This window comes from Podarcis tiliguerta (assembly GCF_965153285.1).
Source record: "Podarcis tiliguerta genome assembly, chromosome: 1".
NCBI classification, from domain to species: Eukaryota; Metazoa; Chordata; class Lepidosauria; order Squamata; family Lacertidae; genus Podarcis; species Podarcis tiliguerta.
This window is the reverse complement of record NC_139534.1, coordinates 74,780,771-74,801,655: the sequence shown is the minus strand read 5'-3', so window position 1 is coordinate 74,801,655 and position 20,885 is coordinate 74,780,771. Positions and strand designations below refer to the sequence as shown.

General features: G+C 40.2%; 1 protein-coding gene across 3 annotated transcripts in view; it reads left to right on the top strand.

The window, feature by feature from the left end:
• The window catches only part of LUZP2 (leucine zipper protein 2), a 320,397-nt gene that overhangs the window by 185,882 nt on the left and 113,630 nt on the right, over nt 1-20,885 (top strand). For all 3 annotated transcript variants that reach the window (XM_083436054.1, XM_083436053.1, XM_083436052.1), the window contains exon 6: nt 3,054-3,116. In XM_083436054.1, the coding sequence (XP_083292180.1) occupies nt 3,054-3,116 (63 nt within the window). The remainder of the gene's footprint in view (nt 1-3,053; nt 3,117-20,885) is intronic.

Sequence of the window (20,885 nt, the reverse complement as noted above, 5' to 3'; positions counted from 1 at the left end):
TGTTTTAAAATGTTGACTGAAGCAATTTATCTTCCATCCCTAGTACAATGAAGAAAGTGTGTATAGGATGTAGCCTGAGTGTATTTCTTAGCTAAATAATTTCACATTTACATCTTAACAACTGTTTCCTTTTAGTTTGTTTTTCTGTTTCATGGTTGAAAACGTAACAGGTTTGAAGTATTTTCCACCATGCCATGATGATCCGGGTAGCTGATCTCTTACCACTTCTGTGTTGCTTATATAGTTCATCTCGGTAATACATCATTAGTTTCTGCTCTCAATTTTGCCCAGATGATTTAAAAAGGGGATTGCTCATTATATGAAAACAAGCACAGAGACCCATCACAGATAATCTTGTGGGTTGCAGTTAAGACCCAGACATCTGACAAAATCATTGCCTATGCATCTTTCAAGAAGACAAGAGGAAAATTAGTGCAACTGAAGAGGGAATTAGCAGGAGAGATTCAGTAAATAGTGCTTAGAATGATCTTACTTCAGGGCTTTTGAAGTCACTTAAGAAAAATGTGTGAAATGAATTTACTTCATCAGGTTGTTCTGACTTATTGGAAGTGAGGTGTGAATGCCAAGAGGCTTTTCCTTACAGACTTAAGAAGCTATAAAGAGGAATGTTATTCATGGAATTAAGCTGGTTGACACACTACAATAATACAGTTATAGTGAGATAAATCTATTGAATTTAAATATCTGTATCTAGATACCTAGCTATAACACCATAGTTGCTGTGGAGATTGTTAAGGGACTGAACCTTTCAACACTTACTCACATGCAAATTCCTTGCCTCAGGGGCACCTCTCTGAGAGCTGTTGACTGGCAACATCCAACTGCTAGCAAGGGAAGACTCCTTCAGTCTTGGTCTCAGAGAAGTCCAGCTGCTTAGGCCCATTCACTTGCCTCACAGGACCAATTCAGGAGCTGTTGCCTGGCAACTACCAACTGACATGAAGGGAAGACTTCCTTTCATTATGGGTTGTGTGAGATCCATCTGCTCAGCCTCACTCCCTTGCCTCAGGACACCTTAGGGAGCTGCTCTCTGGCATACCAGGGAAGATCAATGACAACGATAGGAAATGCTGTCTGAGTAATCTTGGTTTCCTTCGGACACCATGCAATTTCTGTTCCTGACCTCAATTTGTGTGTGATTTTTATTTTGAGAATTTTTTGTAAGCCACTTCATCAGGGTCTGAAGTCTACAAAGGGGGTGGGGTACAAGTATTCTACATAAATAATAAAATACAAACATTACAGAAATCCTTGAAGGAGTCATACAGATGCCACAATCAATCATGTATAACTGAACAGATATAAAATATGAGAAGTCCCACATGCAACCCTGAGATGGGAGTAAGAGGAACGTGGGACAGTGCATTCCTCCTGACCAAGTAACATATATGGTAGAGAAATGCAAATAACTATGGCACTGCATATTAGTCAATATTTTATCATATGGTTTATTCTGAGCATTAATAAGATGCTTGTAAGAAGTATGATAGCTGCCCTATCACATGACAAAAAGCTAAGTGAATGCCATCTTCATAGGCTTTATACATGGAACGTATTATTTTGTTTTGATTTTTTCTTTTTTTCTGAAATAATGGATCTCTTTTAGTCTGAGCACATTAAGGCAATGGAGAATATCATAATCAATCATATTTAAGTCTGAGATTTTATTCCAAAGAGTTTCCATCAAGTAATGAAAAAACAAATTGCATTCAAAAAGATCAAAAGGGAGAGAAAATTAGGAGGAGTTCTCTTTATTGTGGTGCAGAGTTTTTGATGCACTTACCTTGCTTGAAAGTGACTTTGTAAATGTTATTTATTTCATTCTACAAATAATACCACCAGTGGTGTGAACTCTGCAGCCCTGGTCCCCAGACTTCAGTTACAGTCCAGGGGAACATAACAAAAGGCAACTCCTCCCATGGGGCTTTGCATTATTATTTTTTTAAAGGAAAAATGGACATTGAGGGAGACTGCAAAATACTGGAGAAATGCTTGCTGGAAGAAAAAATCACATTTATCCTTTGGGGCTCACAGTGATAAAATAAGCTAAAAATTCTGCATCCATGGATAGTCTAAAGAAATTATTGATTGACACAAGAATGAGATAGAAAAAGTGGGGGGGGGGGCTTTCAAGAAACTGGAGGACAGATTTTGTCACAGCATTAGGGTTTGTTTGTTTTTCTCATGTTCAACTCTAGTAATTTTCTTTGTAGGCTATTTAGATGCTAGTTATATAGGTAGGACTGGAATAAAGGGAGAAAAACAGAATTCTGAAAAAGGGATAAGATGATGTGAGAAGTGATAAAATTGTCCCCATCAGGAAAATTGGAGTGTCAGAAGAAAGATTTCTAGTCAAAACTCTCTGGTCTGCTAAAGTAGCCTTCCCTGTGTAGAAAGGTTTTCTTTTTTAAAAAAAAAATTAGATCATTTCAATGTGTACTCTCAAATATGTCCTGAAGTAGTATAGTCCCCAGAAAAAAACAGTAATGTGTTGTGTTTTGACCGTGCCTGTGTTATATACAACAGAAAATATAGTCTTGCATTGTATTCTGGGATTATAGTATAATATATCCACTATAATCTCCTCAAGATAAAGCATCTTTCCAAAGGGAATTACTATCTCTTCTACCTCCCCACCCAACCTAGAGAATGATAAGAATGAGAACCAAATGCTCCAGAATTTATCCTGCTTAACTAATGCTCATCCATTTGTTGTGCGAGTTTTTCTGAGGGAGACACCTGCCAAATTCTGCCATACATTCCACATTCTGCCATACATTCCAGTTTCCTTTTTTCTGCTGTCTAGTCATCTTCAACCTTGTTATCACTAAAAGTAGCCCAAGTTGTTATATAGGACTTCTTCCAATGTTTCATCAAAGAGTGTCAATAGTGCTTGGGCAGACAGAGAAGAATCCCCTTTCTAAAACGTACTCAGGTAAAAGTTGATCTATAAAAAGTATAAGATGCCTCTCTCTTGGGAGTTTTTGGGTGAATTTATGGCAATCAGTTAAAAGGTTATTTTTCATTTTTAGATTAACTTTTTGAAGACTGAAATGGAAAGGAAGAGCAAAATGATCAGGGATCTTCAAAACGAGGTAAGAGGCTCCTTAGCTGTCAGAAACATACCTAAAATACGTACATCGTTAATGGTAGTGTACAATTACTGTATATTAAATATCTGTATTTGTTTCTGTGGAATTAAGTAAAAAGTTACAGAGACTGGATGCCTGGGGTATTTACAATACCCTGTTTCTATTCTGCCATATTTTTACACCTTGTTCCTTTGAGCAACCTGGCCCCATTCTAGGGAAATAGTCTTTGCTGACTCCAGTTAACCCTTTAATGATATATTGTGCAACATTCTATCTTGTGTTCAAGGCCTGAAGTTTGAAATCTGTATCCAGGGGTTGGCCGACCTCTGGCCTGCCAAGTGTTGGGAGTTGTAGTCCAGCAGCATTTGTAGGCCAACAAGCTAGCCATCCCCACTCTATCCCACCTGCCTTGTTGTTAATTCTGTCCTGGAGTTTTAGTGCTAATCCGGCATGCTTCTGATATCTGATTATTTTCTGGTGACTTGTATTTTTGATAAGCCTGCCTTTCCCAGGTTTTTCCTGTTATGATAGCATGCCTGTTCCAAACTCATGTCTGCTTGTTTTTCATGAAATCTGCATCCCCCCCCCCACTGGTTTTTCTTGTCCTGGGTTCTTTGTCCCTGCCCTGATTGAAAAAGGAACATTCAGAAATAACTATGTATGTTTGCCTTAAATTCACATTTTAGTGAATGGTTTTCTTATGGCTAAGATATAATAATGGATTTTTAACTATATGTTCTGAAACAGGGAGGAAACAAGTATTTGAAATACTCTATAGTAAGACTGATTCTCAATAGGGTTGCCATATTTCAAACAGTGAAAAGCCAGCCAGAAAATTTTGCAATTTTGCAAAAAATGACATTTTTGAGCTTTTATTTTGGTAAATGGCACAAACGACCCTGCCAACATGGGTTGCCATACGTCCAGATTTCCCTGGGCATTTTTTTTTTTACCGATTTCTGTCCTGACACTACTGCCGAGTACAGTATTCCGAATATGTCCAAGAAATTCCAGACGTATGGCAACCCTAAACAGGTTCTATTGTCTTTCAAAAAAACAAGAGAGAAAGAAAGAATGTGCAATTGAAAATGGGAACTATCTGGTTTTGCTTATATTGCATCAAATTCCCAGCACAATCCTACTCAGATGTAAGTTCCACTGAGTTCAGTGATTCATTTCTTCAAGTGTATGAATAAACAGTGTTTCTCAAAGCAATCAAGTTCTATTAAGTCCAAATTCAAATAATTCACCAGCTCTGTGGTGAGATGTTGTTTGTGAGAAGTTGTTGCCTCACCGTTTAAGGGCATTTACAGTAGGCTTGTGAATTCGCTCCTTTTTTGAAGAAGTGGCTATGTTTTGCTGATTTATTTATTTTTGTATAAATATTTATACACAACTCCCCCCCCCATAAGATGCTCAAAGTGAGTCACAAACACAGTAAAATAATAACAATAAAATCAGTGTAAAAGCTTGTGAAAAACAGGAGCATCAGGAACAAAATTCTGTGAATTGGTCAATGAAAAAAAGCACATTTAAACAAAACAGTTTTAAGCCATCTTTAAAGTTGTAAATGAGGAGATGGATAAATCTTACAATTTTGGTTTCTCCCTCTCTCCCTCTCTCTTTCATTTTTTCCAGTCAGTTCACCGTGTTTCTGCATCAGAAACTTTATTTTAGGTTCACATGGATATTCATATGCAGTTGGCATGCTTTTCTCCTAAGATACACATTTTTGCAAGAGATTTTCCCTAACATCATTTACTGTATCAAAATCATTTATCTGGCAGCTTTTTTAAAAAAAGTCAAGGTGGCTTAAAATAATCTAAAATAAAAATCCATGAAAAAAGCCCAGTACATGCAGTGAATGCAATACAGCATTTGCAAGTGACTTAGTGGAGCAGTTGAGAAATGAGTGAATAAATATGTGCCAGAAACATATCACCATTGGCTCTTGAGTCCTGACTCACTTCAGAGGGGATGCAAATGACACAGGGTAGACATTAGAATAGAGAAAAGCCCTCTCCCTAGTCACTGCCAAATGGATTTCTACAGGCTGTAGTATGACACAGAGGGCCTCACTTGCAGACCTTAGTGATCAGGTAGGAATATACAGGCATTCTTGTACTATTTTCACTAAAATACACACTTTCCCCAATATATGCCTATATGTACACATGCATTTGGATGGAGAACAGCATCTCCAAAATCACAGCAGTGCAAATTTCAAAGGATAACTCCATTTTGGTTTGGGAAGCACAAATTAGGTAGGTTCACATTAAAATGCAAAAGAAACAAATTTCTCCCCCATCTCTACAGAGTTAGTATCATAAACACCAAAAATACCTGTATTATATTTCGTTGTTTTTAAGCTGCCTGTTTTCGGGTAAAGGTGATATTAAGAAATAACTCAATTTAGGTTTCTTCAAACCATTTGATATCATTTTAGCACATTTTGGGGTTTGCAGCTCCTCCAGCTGTGTGAAGTATTTGATCCCTGGTAGCATAAAGAGCTTTGATCTTCTCTGCCACTTTATATTATATATCAGCTTGGTTGAAGCATTTGTCACCCACCAGCTCCTGCGAGACAATTTCATTTTCTACCTGCAATCTCTCAAGCCTCTTTGGGATGGGAAATGCGCTAAAATGTCTCTTGGGGAGTCATACAAAAATCTATGTTCTCCTTTCACATAAAACGCTTTAAAAGACACATAAAAATAAAAGGTATGAAATGGAAGCTTATGGCTGCTGTGGGACTGCCTGCATCGGTTCACCTAAACGCTTAGCAGTGCCTAATGAATTTTGATGAATGCTATTCTTTAAACAAGACGGGAACTTCGCAGTGCTTTCATCAGCATGTTTCAGTGAACAAAAATGCAAAGCGCTGGCCTTTTTGTAAACATCCTTGGCGCCTGGATGCACTGCTAACTCTGTGGTCATACTTTTCTGTAAGCTTGGGAAGTTTAGCTTTACCACCTTTAATAACCCCAAGGAAGCAAAGAAATATTCCATGTTATGATTGTTAAAGAATAACCTTTTGTGTTGCTGGAAATTGAATGGGGCAATGATTTGGTTGTTTATATGTGCAATGCAGTCTCACAAGGTTTGCTGATGAAAAGCCTCGAGTCATAATGACAGACAAACTTTAGTGGTCATGCTATGGGTGGTCACTGAATCCAAACCCAAAGGAAACTATGGTTGTGCTAAAAGCCAATGCCTGGTGATCTGAGTACACTGTATCAGTAGGGACCCAACCAGCTCAACCCATGGGAGAGGGGCTAAAAGTAAGCAATGGCTGACTAAAACCCACATGTGCTGTGAGGTCGTGGGTTAAATTTCCTTTGATTGATTGGGTAGGTTCTTTCCCCTGACCTTTGACATCTGATATGTGTGCTTTCAAAGCCTCCGCTATTCTTGTGGCTGTAATCTGTTTAATTGTTATAACCCACCCTGGAACTTGCTGGTGAAGGGTAGATAATATATTTAATAGTAATAGTAATAATAGTAATACCATGGTTGGTGCATATAGCTGTGGCAGGTTTCTTAAGCAGGAGGGGGCAAACCAAAATCTCCTGAGTGTGGGAGTTATAGCATAGCTGGATCTGACTGCAAGGCTCAGAACATAGGAAATATGACCATTTGCAAAATCAAACTAAAGTTTAAAAGGTTGATTTTAATTCTTTTTAAAACATGTGTCACCAGGAGTGTACCTACCAGATACTTGCTTTTTTAAAAAAAGAGATCATATCGTTTGACATGCTGGGCCTTACTGCTATATACTAAATTAAATTAAAAGTGCTGTTTGCAATGCAGTCAAGCAAAGTTTAAACAGAAATGGGAATGGAAAATATAAGCAGTTCCCAAGGAAATGCATGTGTAAACATATAGATGTCGTTCTTGGATTCTTCAGGACCTGTTAATAAATATTTCAGGCAAACAGCTGTACACAAAAGGGTGCCATATCTCCATCTTGATGCCCCAAACATGCTGCCAGCAGAGTACAGCCTAGAATCCCTTAAGTTTGAGTAGTGGGGTGGGAGTTGAAGCTGCCTGAACCAGTTCAGTTTGTTATACTACGCTAGTTATATCTTTTTGTATCTCAATGGGAAGGGGGCAACACAAAAGTGATGGGTAGGTTCATCCTATTTCTCTGAAATCAACCGCAGCATAGGATCAATGAGTCATTTATCTTACTCAGTGCTTTTTTCTAAAAAAACATGTTTAGGAGTACTCTCATTTTGACTCAAGAAAACCACCATTTTATCGTTCAAATCGGGGGAAAATAAATACATTAAATGGACAAAAGTACAAAGATTCACAAAAAGTTTGTCCCCCTGGGTCCCCCCAGAAAAAAGCACTGATCTTACCTATCACCTTCAAAATAGACAACTGGTTCAGTTAATCCTGAGACAAAGACCTGAGGAACTCAAATAAGATCAAATATTGTAAGTCAAAAATCCTAGCATGCCATTTTCCAGTGTCGGCGGATATAGTTTTGGTTTTAAAAAAGAACAAACCCTCACAAAGTTGTAGAAAAAACTTACTGCATTTTTCACCCCATAGTTAATGTAAGTGAAAAGCAATCCTTACATTAAAGGAAATAGAAAAAAATTGCTTATGTGGGATTAATGGTACCGGCAAAATCTTTGTGATGAGTTGTATTGATTCTGCCTGAAAGAGTTTCCTATATATAATTTTAAAAGGCTGCTTGCCAAAGATGCTTGTAGGCAGGCATATGATGCAAGCTAAGAACTCTGGCCTATCTATAGTTTATTTATATTTATAGTATATATGCATAGGCTTCCTTTTCAGATGCTTTCCAAGGTGGAACACAAAATTAAACATACAATTTAACATTCAATTTAAAATTAAAATGTAAACTATAATTAAAAAAAAAAAAGCCAAGAAGGCTAACGATAGAAAAGTATGATCAGTACAGCATGTCTTGCCTGCAGTCTTTTGCAGGCTGACTAAAAGGTGAGCCCCGCTGAATGTAGTGAAACCTTTGAGTAAATACATAGGATTGCATTATCATGCATTCTTTATCTTTCACATTCAAAACACAAATTAAAATGCCGTTGTAAATAATTTTCAGGAACCAATGAAATGTAGACAGTGATAAAGCTTGCTGGGCATTGCCCTTGAAAAAGAAAATGAGTGCCCAAATCCAAGCTGCATAGACGAGTTTGTTAATGAATGGAAGATACATTGAGCAGTTTTCTCTCAGGTGCTATGGGAAAGTTTGTATGGGAGAAGTTTTAAATGGTTTTCTCCTTGAGCCACCTATGTCCAATTCAACTTATTTTTATTCCAGAACATTGGACTGGTCTTCCAATTCTGATACCAGCTCTAGAGCCAGTGAAAGCCCCTTAAGATGCCTCTTAGCAGCCCTTCCAGATGCATGTATGTTCTATGTTTGTTTAAAAACAACAACATTCACAACATGTCTATAGACTCTGCCCTTCCAAATGAGGAAAGCAAAACACCACTTGGAGATTGAATGAGGCAATCTCCTCCACCTTGCCATTTGTTATCCATGCAATAGACTGGGAAAGAGGAAAATAGAGCCCAGCTGAGGGTTCACAGTGCTGCAGATCCATTGCTAAACAGCACAAGCGGGTGAGCAGGATGGAAAAGGAAATCTGGTGCCCAGAGTAGTCTTCGGAACCAGGTCAACTGGTCAATTAAGAGGCTTTCTGAGGCTGGTAGCCAAGTGGAATGGCTGCACAACACAACTGTGCTACACACTATGGTGAGTGCAGCAATGTCATTGACGGGATTTGAGCTGAGGTTAGATTAGGTTCCTACATCTGTACAAAGCAGTAAATATTTTCCCATAGCAACCAAGCTGAATAGGCACAGCAGGACCCTGTGAACCTCTTTGTCAATATAATAGCTTATAGAAATGGGTCACCAAACTATTATTATTAAGGTAGAAAGATATAAATGTCAGAGTTTCTGGAAAGAAGAATTAAGGGAGCACTTGAGTCTCTCTTTGTACTGAATTACAAAACAAGTTAAAAACACAGAACAAAATGAACTGTAGGAAAGATCTGCTTTTATTCTCCAGAGGACCTCTTCAAGATAATTTAGTGGAGAATTTTCTTGGTCTTGTGACAAGCCTTTCAGATTTTCTTTTCCATGCAGAGAGGTCACCAGCTGCATGAAGCAACCACATGAATATAGCTATAGGTCCATACATGTGCCCTTTACAGACTCATAACTTTCTTTATGGAGACTTGTGGGGCAGGATAAATCAGGAAAAATCAAGACAGCAGATGATCTTGCAAATAAATCCATAGAAGTTATTAGCCCATTAAAATGTTTACTAACTCACCTATCAATATGTGGGAGATTAGCAGCCAAACCTAACAAATAGATATTCTTGCTAGTTAGCATGAGAAGGGGCTAAGTTCACAGAGCTATACTGCTGATAGGCAGATACTCAGACCATAGAAATACAATTGGTTGAGAGGGCTCTGTGTGATGTCATTTTCCCTCCTCTCCTGAAGAGGAAGGAGCATATAGTACTTCGCCTCCCTTTCTCTTCTTGATCACCAATGGCGACATGCCTCTGCTTGGTTCAGCACAGGCAAATGCCTGAGGCATGGGATGGGTATAGCCAGGATTTATGTTGGGGGACAGGCTTCACGTTAGCGGGCAAGAACCTTAGTTAAGTATTTTTATTGATTGCCCCCCTGGCTACGCCTGTGGCCTGAGGCTGGTTATGCTGTAAATCTAAATATTTAGCTGCATAGTTTTTATTGCTGCCATTGCTGTGAACCAATGCAAGGTTATAACTAAGCAAATTATATTTTTAAACTTACTTCCCAAGTTGTTGTCTGATTCTTTGTTAAGTGGGTAAGAAAGGGAGAGCCAACTTACATCATAGCTGGACTTGATCAAAACAAGCATAATTCCTATGCTTTGCATTTTGCTGTCAAAGGTGGGATGTTCAACCCACACACATGGGTGTCTTGAGCAATTAATTGCAATTACTGTAATATACCCTCCCCTACCCATTAAAATGCATCCCACATTATATTGGGCATTTGTGGCACATTGGGGCGGCGTTTAAATGAAGGAATGAGAGTCAAAAAGAGAGAAGAAGGAACCAACAGTCTCCCTGTTTCTAAAAGCTTTCCTGACTGTTTGCCTAGATGCCATGTTATTCACCACAGGTGAGTAAGTGATTGACCATTTACAAGCCTCACATAAGAGGGTCAGTATATATGTGTGGAGGGACGCGGGTGGCGCTGTGGGTTAAACCACAGAACCTAGGACTTGCCGATCAGAAGGTCGGCTGTTCGAATCCTTGCGATGGAGTGAGCTCCTGTTGCTTGGTCACTGCTCCTGCCAACCTAGCTGTTTGAAAGCACATCGAAGTGGAAGTAGATAAATAGGTACCGCTCCGGCGGGAAGGTAAACAACATTTCTGTGTGCTGCTCTGGTTCACCAGAAGTGGCTTAGTCATGCTGGCCACATGACTTGGAAGCTGTACGCTGGCTCCCTCGGCCAATAAAGCGCCACAACCCCAGAGTTGGTCATGACTGGACCTAATGGTCAGGGGTCCCTTTACCTTTATATATATGTGGAAGTTCCTTGAAACTTATTATTCAAATTGTGTTAGTAATGTTTTATCTATGAAAAGAACATTCCCATGATTTAAGACAGCCACATGTCATTGCTAAACCTCTTAGGATTCCAGGCATAGACATACCTTTCAAAAAATCTTAGAGTATGCATTGCATTTTTGATAGCACTTAACACAGCAAGGGATTAACTAGACTGCCACTGCTTCATATCTCTTTTGACCTCTTCCTTGTAATGTTTAGGTAAATACAATGTATAATGTGCCACCACTGCATTATGTATTTTCCTGTACACAGTGTACATTCTCCCAGTGTAAAATAGCTAACGATGAGAGGTGGGGGCAGAGAAATGCCCAGTGACAGTAACACTTTTATAGTTAGAATAATCTAAATGCATAAAAAACTAGAAAAGCTGTTGCTGAAGTTTCTGTTTCTCTGTATGTTATAATATATAAGTGTGATGGAAAACAATATACAGTGGTGCCCCGCAAGACGAAATTAATCCGTTCCGCGAGTCTCTTCATCTAGCGGTTTTTTCGTCTTGCGAAGCAACCCTATTAGCGGCTTAGCGGATTAGCGCTATTAGCGGTTTAGCGGCTATTAGCGGCTATTAAAGGCTTAAGGGATTAGCGGATTAGCTGTTAAAAGGCTATTAGCGGTTTAGCAGCTTAGAAAAAGGGGGTGGGGAGCGAAAAAAAATCTCAAAACTCGCAAGACATTTTCGTCTTGCGAAGCAAGCCCATAGGGAAATTTGTCCTGCGAAGCGCATTGAAAAATGGAAAACCCTTTCATCTAGCGGGTTTTCCGTCTTGAGAGGCATTCATCTTGCGGGGCACCACTGTATCTAAGGTCATATAAATATCTCTGGCACTGTAAGCTGCATGCCATTGGGATCCATTGGTCACACATGTTGAGATGGCCATGTGACTCTGCTAAGTACTACTCTTGAGTGCTTGCTCTTAGTGATGTTCATAATGGCAGTTTAATTACCTCAGCATATGGTATCAGCTCACATGTAGAGCTGTTTCCACAATGGAACTTTTCCTTCCTCTTCTCTTCTCTTTAGCCCTTCATACATCAGTAAAATCTGCTCTGCAGAGTTGAGGGACATTTTGGATAAAATGTATGGGCATGGAGCAGAGTTGTAACTTGTATGTTGTACAAAGAACATTCAAGTTTCTTGACTCATAAAAGTCAAACTGTATTACCCTGATCAATAGACAACAGGATCTAGCAGGTAGGAGTGATTGTTCCAGTGCAGATATTCCAGCAGCATAACTTAAATGAGGGCTCGATGAGTCACATTTGAAAAGCCCCTTTCCTACACAATAATCCATTCTGTACAAATGAGAGCTGGGACACATGCTTTTTCCATTGTAAGAGCAGAATTTCATGCCATTGGGAGTCTAGGAGTGTTGCATGCCTTTGTCAACATCTGTTTTAAAAAATGTAAGGACCAAAGGCAAAAGAGGGAAAATATGGGAAATGGTTATTGTTATATGGATTGTATTACCAACTGCATAGTTAGACAGGTGAGTTCCCCTATTGCAACAGTTCATAAAATTTGCACTACTTGAACATTGCTGGTTGTCTTAGCAGATCACTTAATTTTTTATTTTTGCAGTACCAGTATCGTAATCCAAAACAGTGGTGTCTTGGCCAGGTTTCTGAAAAGGGACCCTTTAACTGGTAATATTTTAAGGGTGGTGGGTTTGAATGGTGGTTGTTGTTTAGTCGTGTCCAACTCTTCGTGACTCCATGGATCAGAGCACGCCAGGCCCTCTTGTCTTCCACTGCCTCCCGCAGTTTGGTCAAACTCATGTTCGTAGCTTTGAGAACACTGTCCAACCATCTCGTCTTCTGTCGTCCCTTTTTCCTTGTGCCCTCCATCTTTCCCAACATCTGGGTCTTTTCCAGGGAGTCTTCTCTTCTCATGAGGTGGCCAAAGTATTGGAGCCTCAGCTTCACGATCTGTCCTTCCAGTGAGCAGTCAGGGCTGATTTCCTTAAGAATGAATTGGTTTGAATGGTAGACTGTAGCAAAGCCAGATTTTGATAAACATGAGCCCTAGGTCAGGATATTGTTAACCCATTTGATAAATCCAGCCCAGGGCAAAAATGAATGCCAGGAAAAGAAATGTAAGTGCAGGTCCAATTATGTATATTCTCTACCTTTCTGCAACCTTTCCACAGTCCACCTGAATTGAATTCATGGTCTGCAGACTACAGTTTGCAAACACTGCTGAAAACATTTCAATCAACAATGAAAAAAATATATGTAGATATTCTTAAGGAATCAAAGAAGTCTTAAGTGTACCAAAGAAGTGAGATTATAAAATGTGAATCAGAGCTAGCGGGGTTGCTTGAAAATCTTGTAGAAGATTTTGTGTGTCAGGCTTGCTACATAATTAGGGAAGTGATAAAAGGAGCACAGATTCATTCGAAAAGTTGGGTTACAGGCAGTACAGTCCCATAGTTCAAGCAGAACAAAGTCAAACATGTAACCAGTGAAGAATGGATTAAAGGAAGCAATGACATTTGAGCCATTAACACAGATAACCTTTCTCCTTATGCTCTCTTCTACAAAGATGATATACAAAGCATGGATTATTTGGTTTAAACGGTATATGAAATTACCTCATGCATCTCAAGATTAAATCCTTGGACTTAACAGCTGTAGGATAAATAATCAGCTCACACTTAATGTTTTGTACTTAGTTTCAGAGACTCTATAGAGAGGGATGCGGGTGGTGTTGTGGTCTAAACCACAGAGCCAAAGGGCTTGCAAATGGGAAGGTTGGCGGTTCGAATCCCCTCGACAGGGTGAGCTCCCGTTGCTCAGTTCCAGCTGCTGCCAACCTAGCAGTTTGGAAGCACGTCAAGAAGTTCAAGTAAATAAATAGGTATCGCTTTGGCGGAAAGGTAAATCGCATTTCCGTGCACTGCTCTGGTTCGCCAGAAGTGGCTTAGTTAGTTAGTCATGTTGGCCACATGACCCAGAAGCTGTCTGCAGACAAATGCTGACTCCCTCGGCCTATAGAGCGAGGTGAGCGCCGCAACCCCAGAGTCATCTGCAACTGGACCTAACGGTCAGGGGTACCTTTACCTCAGAGACTCTATATAAGAGATTATGGAATCGGTTACAGTTGTTTCATTGTAGCTGCTTTGAAAATATGGTAGTGGATTCTAGTGTTGTAAAAATCACAAGAAAATGTGGTGTTGCTATACCTTCTATTTTAGGCCAATAACAGATTCAGTTGACATTCAATACATTTTTAAATAATAACTTAAGAGTATGTGACCCTATTTCATTTAAAATCTCCCGATTGTTTAATGAACTACGTTAGAATCTGAATTGTGTGTACCAAGGCTGATTCATCCCAAAGCTAGGCCTCAACCCAGGCTGAAATTTGTCAAGATAATCCATTCTACAGCTGAACTGTCACTATTCTCTCAGGCACTTTACAATGGTGCCTCCAGTTGCGGAAGGGATCTGTTCTGGAGCTCCAGTCAGATCCTGAGGTTATTACAACCGGAGGTGCCTGTTCTGCACATGTGCGTGGTGCGGTAGAGTGCTTCTGCATATGCACGTGTGGTGAAACCCAGAAAAATACTTCCAGGTTTGCCGTGTGCGTATCCCAAAGGATACATAACCAGAGGTGCTCATAAGTAGAGGTACCACTGTACTCAGAAAAGGGCATTTATGCATGGGTGGATGATGTCAAGTACTTCAAGGACCAAGGAGGTCATATTTAGGAGTAGTCACACTCCTTTAAGGAACCAGGCACCTCTCCACCTATCCACAAATATGCATTAGGCACACCCTGTACTCTCAGCTAGCTCAAATTACAAATGATGGGTAGAGGTTGAGAGAGAGTATGCTATGGTCAAAACTGCTGCAAGGTACTACCTAAAATTCTAGAAGCATGCTTAGATTTCAGTAAGAAAAGCAGCAAACGGAGATTTCCATTTATTTGAATTTCTTCCCCAATCATCGTTTTACAGTTCATTAGTCCCAAATATTAACACTTCAAGAAGCCTAAAACTACCTATTTAACATGTATAATTATTCAGCTCAAATTAATTTACATTTCAAGTACCTTCCATTTTACCTTTATAAAGCCTTATCCAGCCTGATTAATGAATATTTCAATCTCCAAATCAGTTATTTTCAATCATGTCAACATTTTCTTTAACTTATTTTTCCTCAGCGCCACCAGCCAAATGACTTACATGATAAAACTCACAGTGCTTGCATCAATTTGCATTACTATCCTTATTGCCTTTTCTAAAACTAAATTTATCAGCAAAGACTACAAAGCCAAATTTCTCATAATTCCCAGATTTTAAAATGAGGACAAAAACCCACATGTGAAGGACAATAGGAAAAGCTACTATCTCCTCCTCCTTTTTTGTTAGCTGCTCTTTACTGCCATTCACCTCCCTGCTACTGCTTTCATGCTTTTTCTAATCCAAAATGACCTCAGCCAATCAAGGAAGATACCATAAATGTGCTAATGTCATATTACCATGTAACCAACCAGATTTGACTGTCATCATGAAACTGGGAGTGAGGGTGTCATAGGAGACTTAGAGGATGCACCATTCTGGAAGCCAGACAATAAGCTTACTGTACTGTCTCTCTCCATTGAGAACAGAACAGTACAGTCATATCTCATGTTACGTTTGCTTCATGTTACGTTTTTTCAGGTTGCGTCCTGCGTCAACCCGAAAGTACTGGAAAGGGTTACTTCTGGGTTTCACTGCTTGCTCAGGCGCAGTAGCGCTAAATCACACTTCGTGCATGCGCACAAGCACCAAATCGTGCCACACACCTGCGCAGATACGGTGCTTCAGGTTGCGGGCTTTTCACGTTGCGAAGGGGCGTCCGGAATGGATCCCGTTTGCAACAAGAGGTACCACTGTATAAGAAAATACTGATTCAATCCAGACACAACTAAATCCAGTGCCATACACAGATTGAGTCATATAATGAGCACTCACACTTTACATTGTGGGTGCCCTTTGTAGGGTGGTGCATGGTGCTACAGTTCCCAGGCAGCTTACTGGGAAATGGGGCTAGGTTGCCTCTCAGTGTTAATTTTTTGAGGTTCACGAACAGCCTCAGTAATCAAGTTTCTTGCTGGGAGGTGGGGCCAGCCCCATTTATAAATAGGGGGTGGAGCCAACAATAGAGATTCACCCTCCCTACCTTTCCTTTGTTTAATGTTTCTTGTTTGCAGGTTAACTTTTTCTTCCTGTTTAGTGGGCACTGCTATGGTCTTTGACTGGTTGCTGTTGAAGGACCGGGAAGAAATTTTCCTGCATTGGCAGGTTTTGTCTTCCCCGTAGCAATTCATCACAACTTTGGTGGTTATGGCCTTGGGTGGAATCCTTTAGTCTTTTCTTCCCTATTGGGGGGGGGGCATGAAGTGGTGACTCAACCCCCTGCAGAGGCGATTCCAGGGTCCCCTCTTAAAGGGGTTATATATATGGGTGTCACAGGCCATACACTGAGAAGTCGTCAGTGAACTACCCTGTGTGCGGGGATATGGGCCTGGCTGCCTGCTACACTTACATCTCGCAGAGCACCCCCCCTATCCCATTTACCCTGATGAGCCCCAGTTCCCCCCGGCCTAAGCCAAGGTCTTCCTATATGAAGAAGTTTAATAAAGTTGTGGCCTAATTTTAATTCCATATAATGTTGCCAGAGTCTTTATTCCTTCCTTATGATCCCTGGGGGCTGGGGCTGTCACCGCCTGGTCACGCAATGACACTGGCCACACAAAGGGTAATGTTTCCCTCATCGCTCAAATGATTGATGCCAACCCTCACTATGACCACTTACAGTAAATGCAGCCAGCTGTGGTTTAATATTCTCACCACTATATTATTATCATGCACAGGAACTCTGCCAAATACACCATATATTAAAGAGTATCTGCTTTCCTTATCTGTCTTATCGCCCCATTGCCATCATTAAAATCCAGGAAGGGTGGGGATGCCTCTGAATGCATTTACTCACTTAAAGTAGTGGGCTATAAGAATGGGACAAAAAGACCAGGATTGGGAAGTTAAAGCTAAATAACTTTCATTTTAGCTTAAAATAACATAACAAGATAGATTTATTTGCAGGTTGAATATGTTGCGATACTTTGCTTAATAACGACTTATCAATGCTACCGTTGCTCCATTTACGTTAATGCTGTACTGCTGCTTTAAAAAGGTGGTTGTGCACTTGCTCTAGTTCCTGTTGCTATACTGCTACCAATTATCCTGTTAGCTTCATTCTGCAGGCTAATTAGAAGACTTCACCAGAAGTCCCACCCACCCAATTTCCCATCCCCCTTACCTTTCTGGGTCTTCACCAGATGTCTTCCTAGTGAGGGAACTTTCTGTTTCTTCAGGTTAACGGCTGACACACTGGCCTCAGCTCTTTCCAAAAACTGCAACTAGAGTCTCTTCCTCTTTGCAAACCTTCTCGACTGTTGCTTTCCGTGATTTCAGCTTCAGTTGTTGTTTCGTCCGGCTCTCCTCTCAAAGACTGCCTAACTACCCCCTAGTGTGGTGTAGTGGTTGAGAGCGGTAGTCTTGTAATCTGGGGAACTGGGTTCGCGTCTCCGCTCCTCCACATGCAGCTGCTGGGTGACCTTGGGCCAGTCACAGTCTCTCAGCCCCACTCACCTCACAGAGTGTTTGTTGCGGGGGAGGAAGGGAAAGGAGATTGTTAGCCGCTTTGAGACTCCTGAAGGGGAGTGAAAGGCGGGATATCAAATCCAAACTCTTCTTCTTCTTCTTCTAAACAGTGCTGAACTTTATATTCTTTACAGCCAAAACATTCCAGCTAAGAACATTCACTGTAATCCCAAAGCTTCATTGGTTTACAACTGTGACCATCAGATTTTAATAGAATGCCTACAAAAGAAATTGACCTCTTTATGTTCCACTAAATTATATAAGAGCTGTGCATTCCGACCGACTGTTATAATTTGAAACTTATTAAGGCACAAGACCCTCTGGGGCAAAAGCATCAGTTAAACTGCCTCTTGGCAGAGTGCCAGCTGAACCCCAATGTGATGGATGGTATCCAGTTGTGTCAGGCCAGTCACAACACAATAGCCATTGTGCTCGTGGAACCTTGTTCTTTCAAGAGCACAACTGCTGAATCCAACATGTGTGTTGCACAAGACATTGTGCAGCCTCTAGCTAGTGCCATTATACTCAGAGACTGTTAAGCTTTCTGTGTTGCAATGTCCTGATGAAATATTGGATTCAGCTAGGAGACCAGTCCCTCCTCCCAGTTAGGTATTTACAATTCAAACTGTGTTCAAAATTGTTGTGGGAAACAAAATGAAACAACATTTAAAATCCTCCTCAGAAGTATACAGCAGCCATTTGACAAAACTGCAAATAATTAACATAATTCAAAAGATTATAGCTTATAGTTCTTCCACAAAGTGTGGTGTTATCTTCTCTAACATAACAATACAAACCCCAGCATATGGGGTATGGCAAATTGATGCAATCTCAGTCCTGACGCTCACATCAGCAAGGGTGGATGACAAATCCCTGTACCACTGGGGCAGGCAAATTACTGGACCTGGCACAGCCATTAGGCAGATGCTGTCAAGTGATAGCAGTACTTGGGCTCTGATCCAAGGACAACTAAGCCTCCCCTAATCCACAAAACAAACAGTTTGGGAATTTTCCACACACTACTTCTAGCAAAGATCCCACCAGTGGTACTTCAGCCCGCCTGCATGTTTTCTGGACAGGATGGGCAGAGGTTAGTGGAAGCCTGGAGGTCTGAGCAGAGGAAGATCTCTGTACAATCCAAGCCTCACACCCCACCCTGCTTCCAGCCTGGCACAAAGGGCAGGTGGGTTGGAATGAAGCCTTAAATGTGACATGAAACATGCTAAAATAATATAACACTTTGGGATAAAACTCCATATATTTATTTTATTTAGCAAAATTTGTATACTGCTTAATGTGAAATAAAACATCTGAGCTGCTTACAAAGAACCTAAAATCTACATTAAATTGTCAACAAAAATCTATGTTAAAATCAAGTTTTAAAAAAGTATTGACTTCAATGGGACTTATTTCTTTGTCGACATGGACTGTAGCCACAGCTGAAATATGCTTCAAGAGACTTTTCTTACAATATGCATTCAAGGTCACTTCTATATTTTCTCACTGGCTTTTTTCATATTGATAATCTGCACTCTTATCACAGCAGGAAACAAGATCTCAGATAATTTTTATTTTTCCTTTCTTGGGAAGAAAGGCTTTGATTTTCATTGTTCTTATCAACTTTGTTCCTTCTCTTCATATTTTTTCCATTATTGCTTATTTCCTTCTTACCTGTATCTATTTTTTTCTTTTACAAGAACAAAACAAAACTCCAAAACAAAAAACCCCATAATGGCTCTTTTCCAATAACCTGATTCCTTGTATACCATTACATTTCTATTTCCACCAATGGTTTGGAGGGTTGTGTGAAGCAGTCTCTGGGCGAAAATGGGAAAAATGTTCAACAACTATTCTGTCTGGATTTTCACTATTTGAAATATGGCAACCCTAAGGTGTATCCTGTTACATTAAGTCCTTCTTTTGATGTCCTTAACAGGATGCACTGTCCTATCCTTCCTTCTGTTTCGTATCAAAGGCCTGAGAGCTGCATTCCATATTGGGTGATATCCCACAGGCCACGTGCCCATGGTGGAGAGTGACAGAAGCAAGAGTGGGTAGAACAACAGATAGCAGATTGCTTTCAAGCCACACAAATGTCAGAGGTTTCTACAGTCTCTCTCTCACACAAATATATCTCCATCCTCCATGCCAATAAGCAAAAGGCATTACTACCATTTAAGGGCACATTTGAGGTAGAATAGCCCAACAGCCAATCAGGGATGACCAGAAAAAAAAGTATTAGCCTCTTAAAAAGCAACCAGTCAGAACCTACTGTGTTCTTTTGTGGAATTGGTTGGGATGCCCTGCTTTCATTATCCAACTGAAGATTCAGGAAGTCAGGTATAGGTCCTGCTTTCACCTCTCATTTCCAAGGATTAAAATGAAAAGAGATTAAATTCTGATTCTTGTGAAACTTCTGGTGATGTGGGCCCAAAGTATCACAAAACGTGGACCCACATGGCTATTTATTTCTCTCCCAGCTCCTTTCTCCCTGAAGTTAGCTGCAACAACAGAGAGCCCCTGGCTAATTTTAATCTTGTGCATCCTGATCACAGCTACATTTAAATGGAAGTTTGATTTCAATATGACTTACTTCCACATATATATGCTTATGATTGCAGCCTTAAAATACACAAGCAAAATTATGTGTGTGCGCTCCTTGTATTTGTTGACATAGCTATTAAATAGTAGTTGAAAGTGACAACTGACATATTTCCTGTGTCTTATGGCCATGGCATTGCATGATTTTATCTGGAAGAGGTGCCTAAAGCAGGAATTCTGACAACATGCATTCATAATCTTTTTATAGTTGTGGTGGTAGGGAAAAAAACCACACACACACAGAGAGAGATGATTGATGAAAAGAGTTGCTTGCTATTTTTCAGTTCATAAATGATGTTTTGACAGTGGTGTAAGGGAAAAGGACCCATAGGGACTGTAGCTCAGTAGAACACACTTTTCATGCAGAACACACTTTTCATGCACAAGTTTTCAGATTCAATCTCTGGAATCTCCAATCTAGGAATGTTTACCATAGGAAACCCTGGAGTGTCAGTGCCAGTCAATGTAGAGCAGTGTTTTTCAACCATGGATCCCCAGATGTTGTTGGACCACAGTACCCATCATCCCTGACCAATAGCTAAGCTGCATGGGGAAGATGGAAGTTGCAGTACAACAGTAACTCTGTACCCAAGGTTGAGGAACAGTGGTATATAATAGTGGCCTAGATAACTCAGTTATTATTAAAGTGTTTGGGCTAATGAACACTTGTCTTCCATTTGCAAACACCTAGTGAGGCAGAAATGCTCAGCAGATGGTTTTCTTCAAATAGCCATATTCCCAAGGAGCCAGTACAACACTGCTACCTAGTGACACCGTGTCACATTCTATTAGACCTTTATTTTGTATTGCATTGCTTACAGCATGGGCACAGAATGCATTATGAAAATGGAGCCTGATATTATCTGACATCCTATAAGCATCAAACA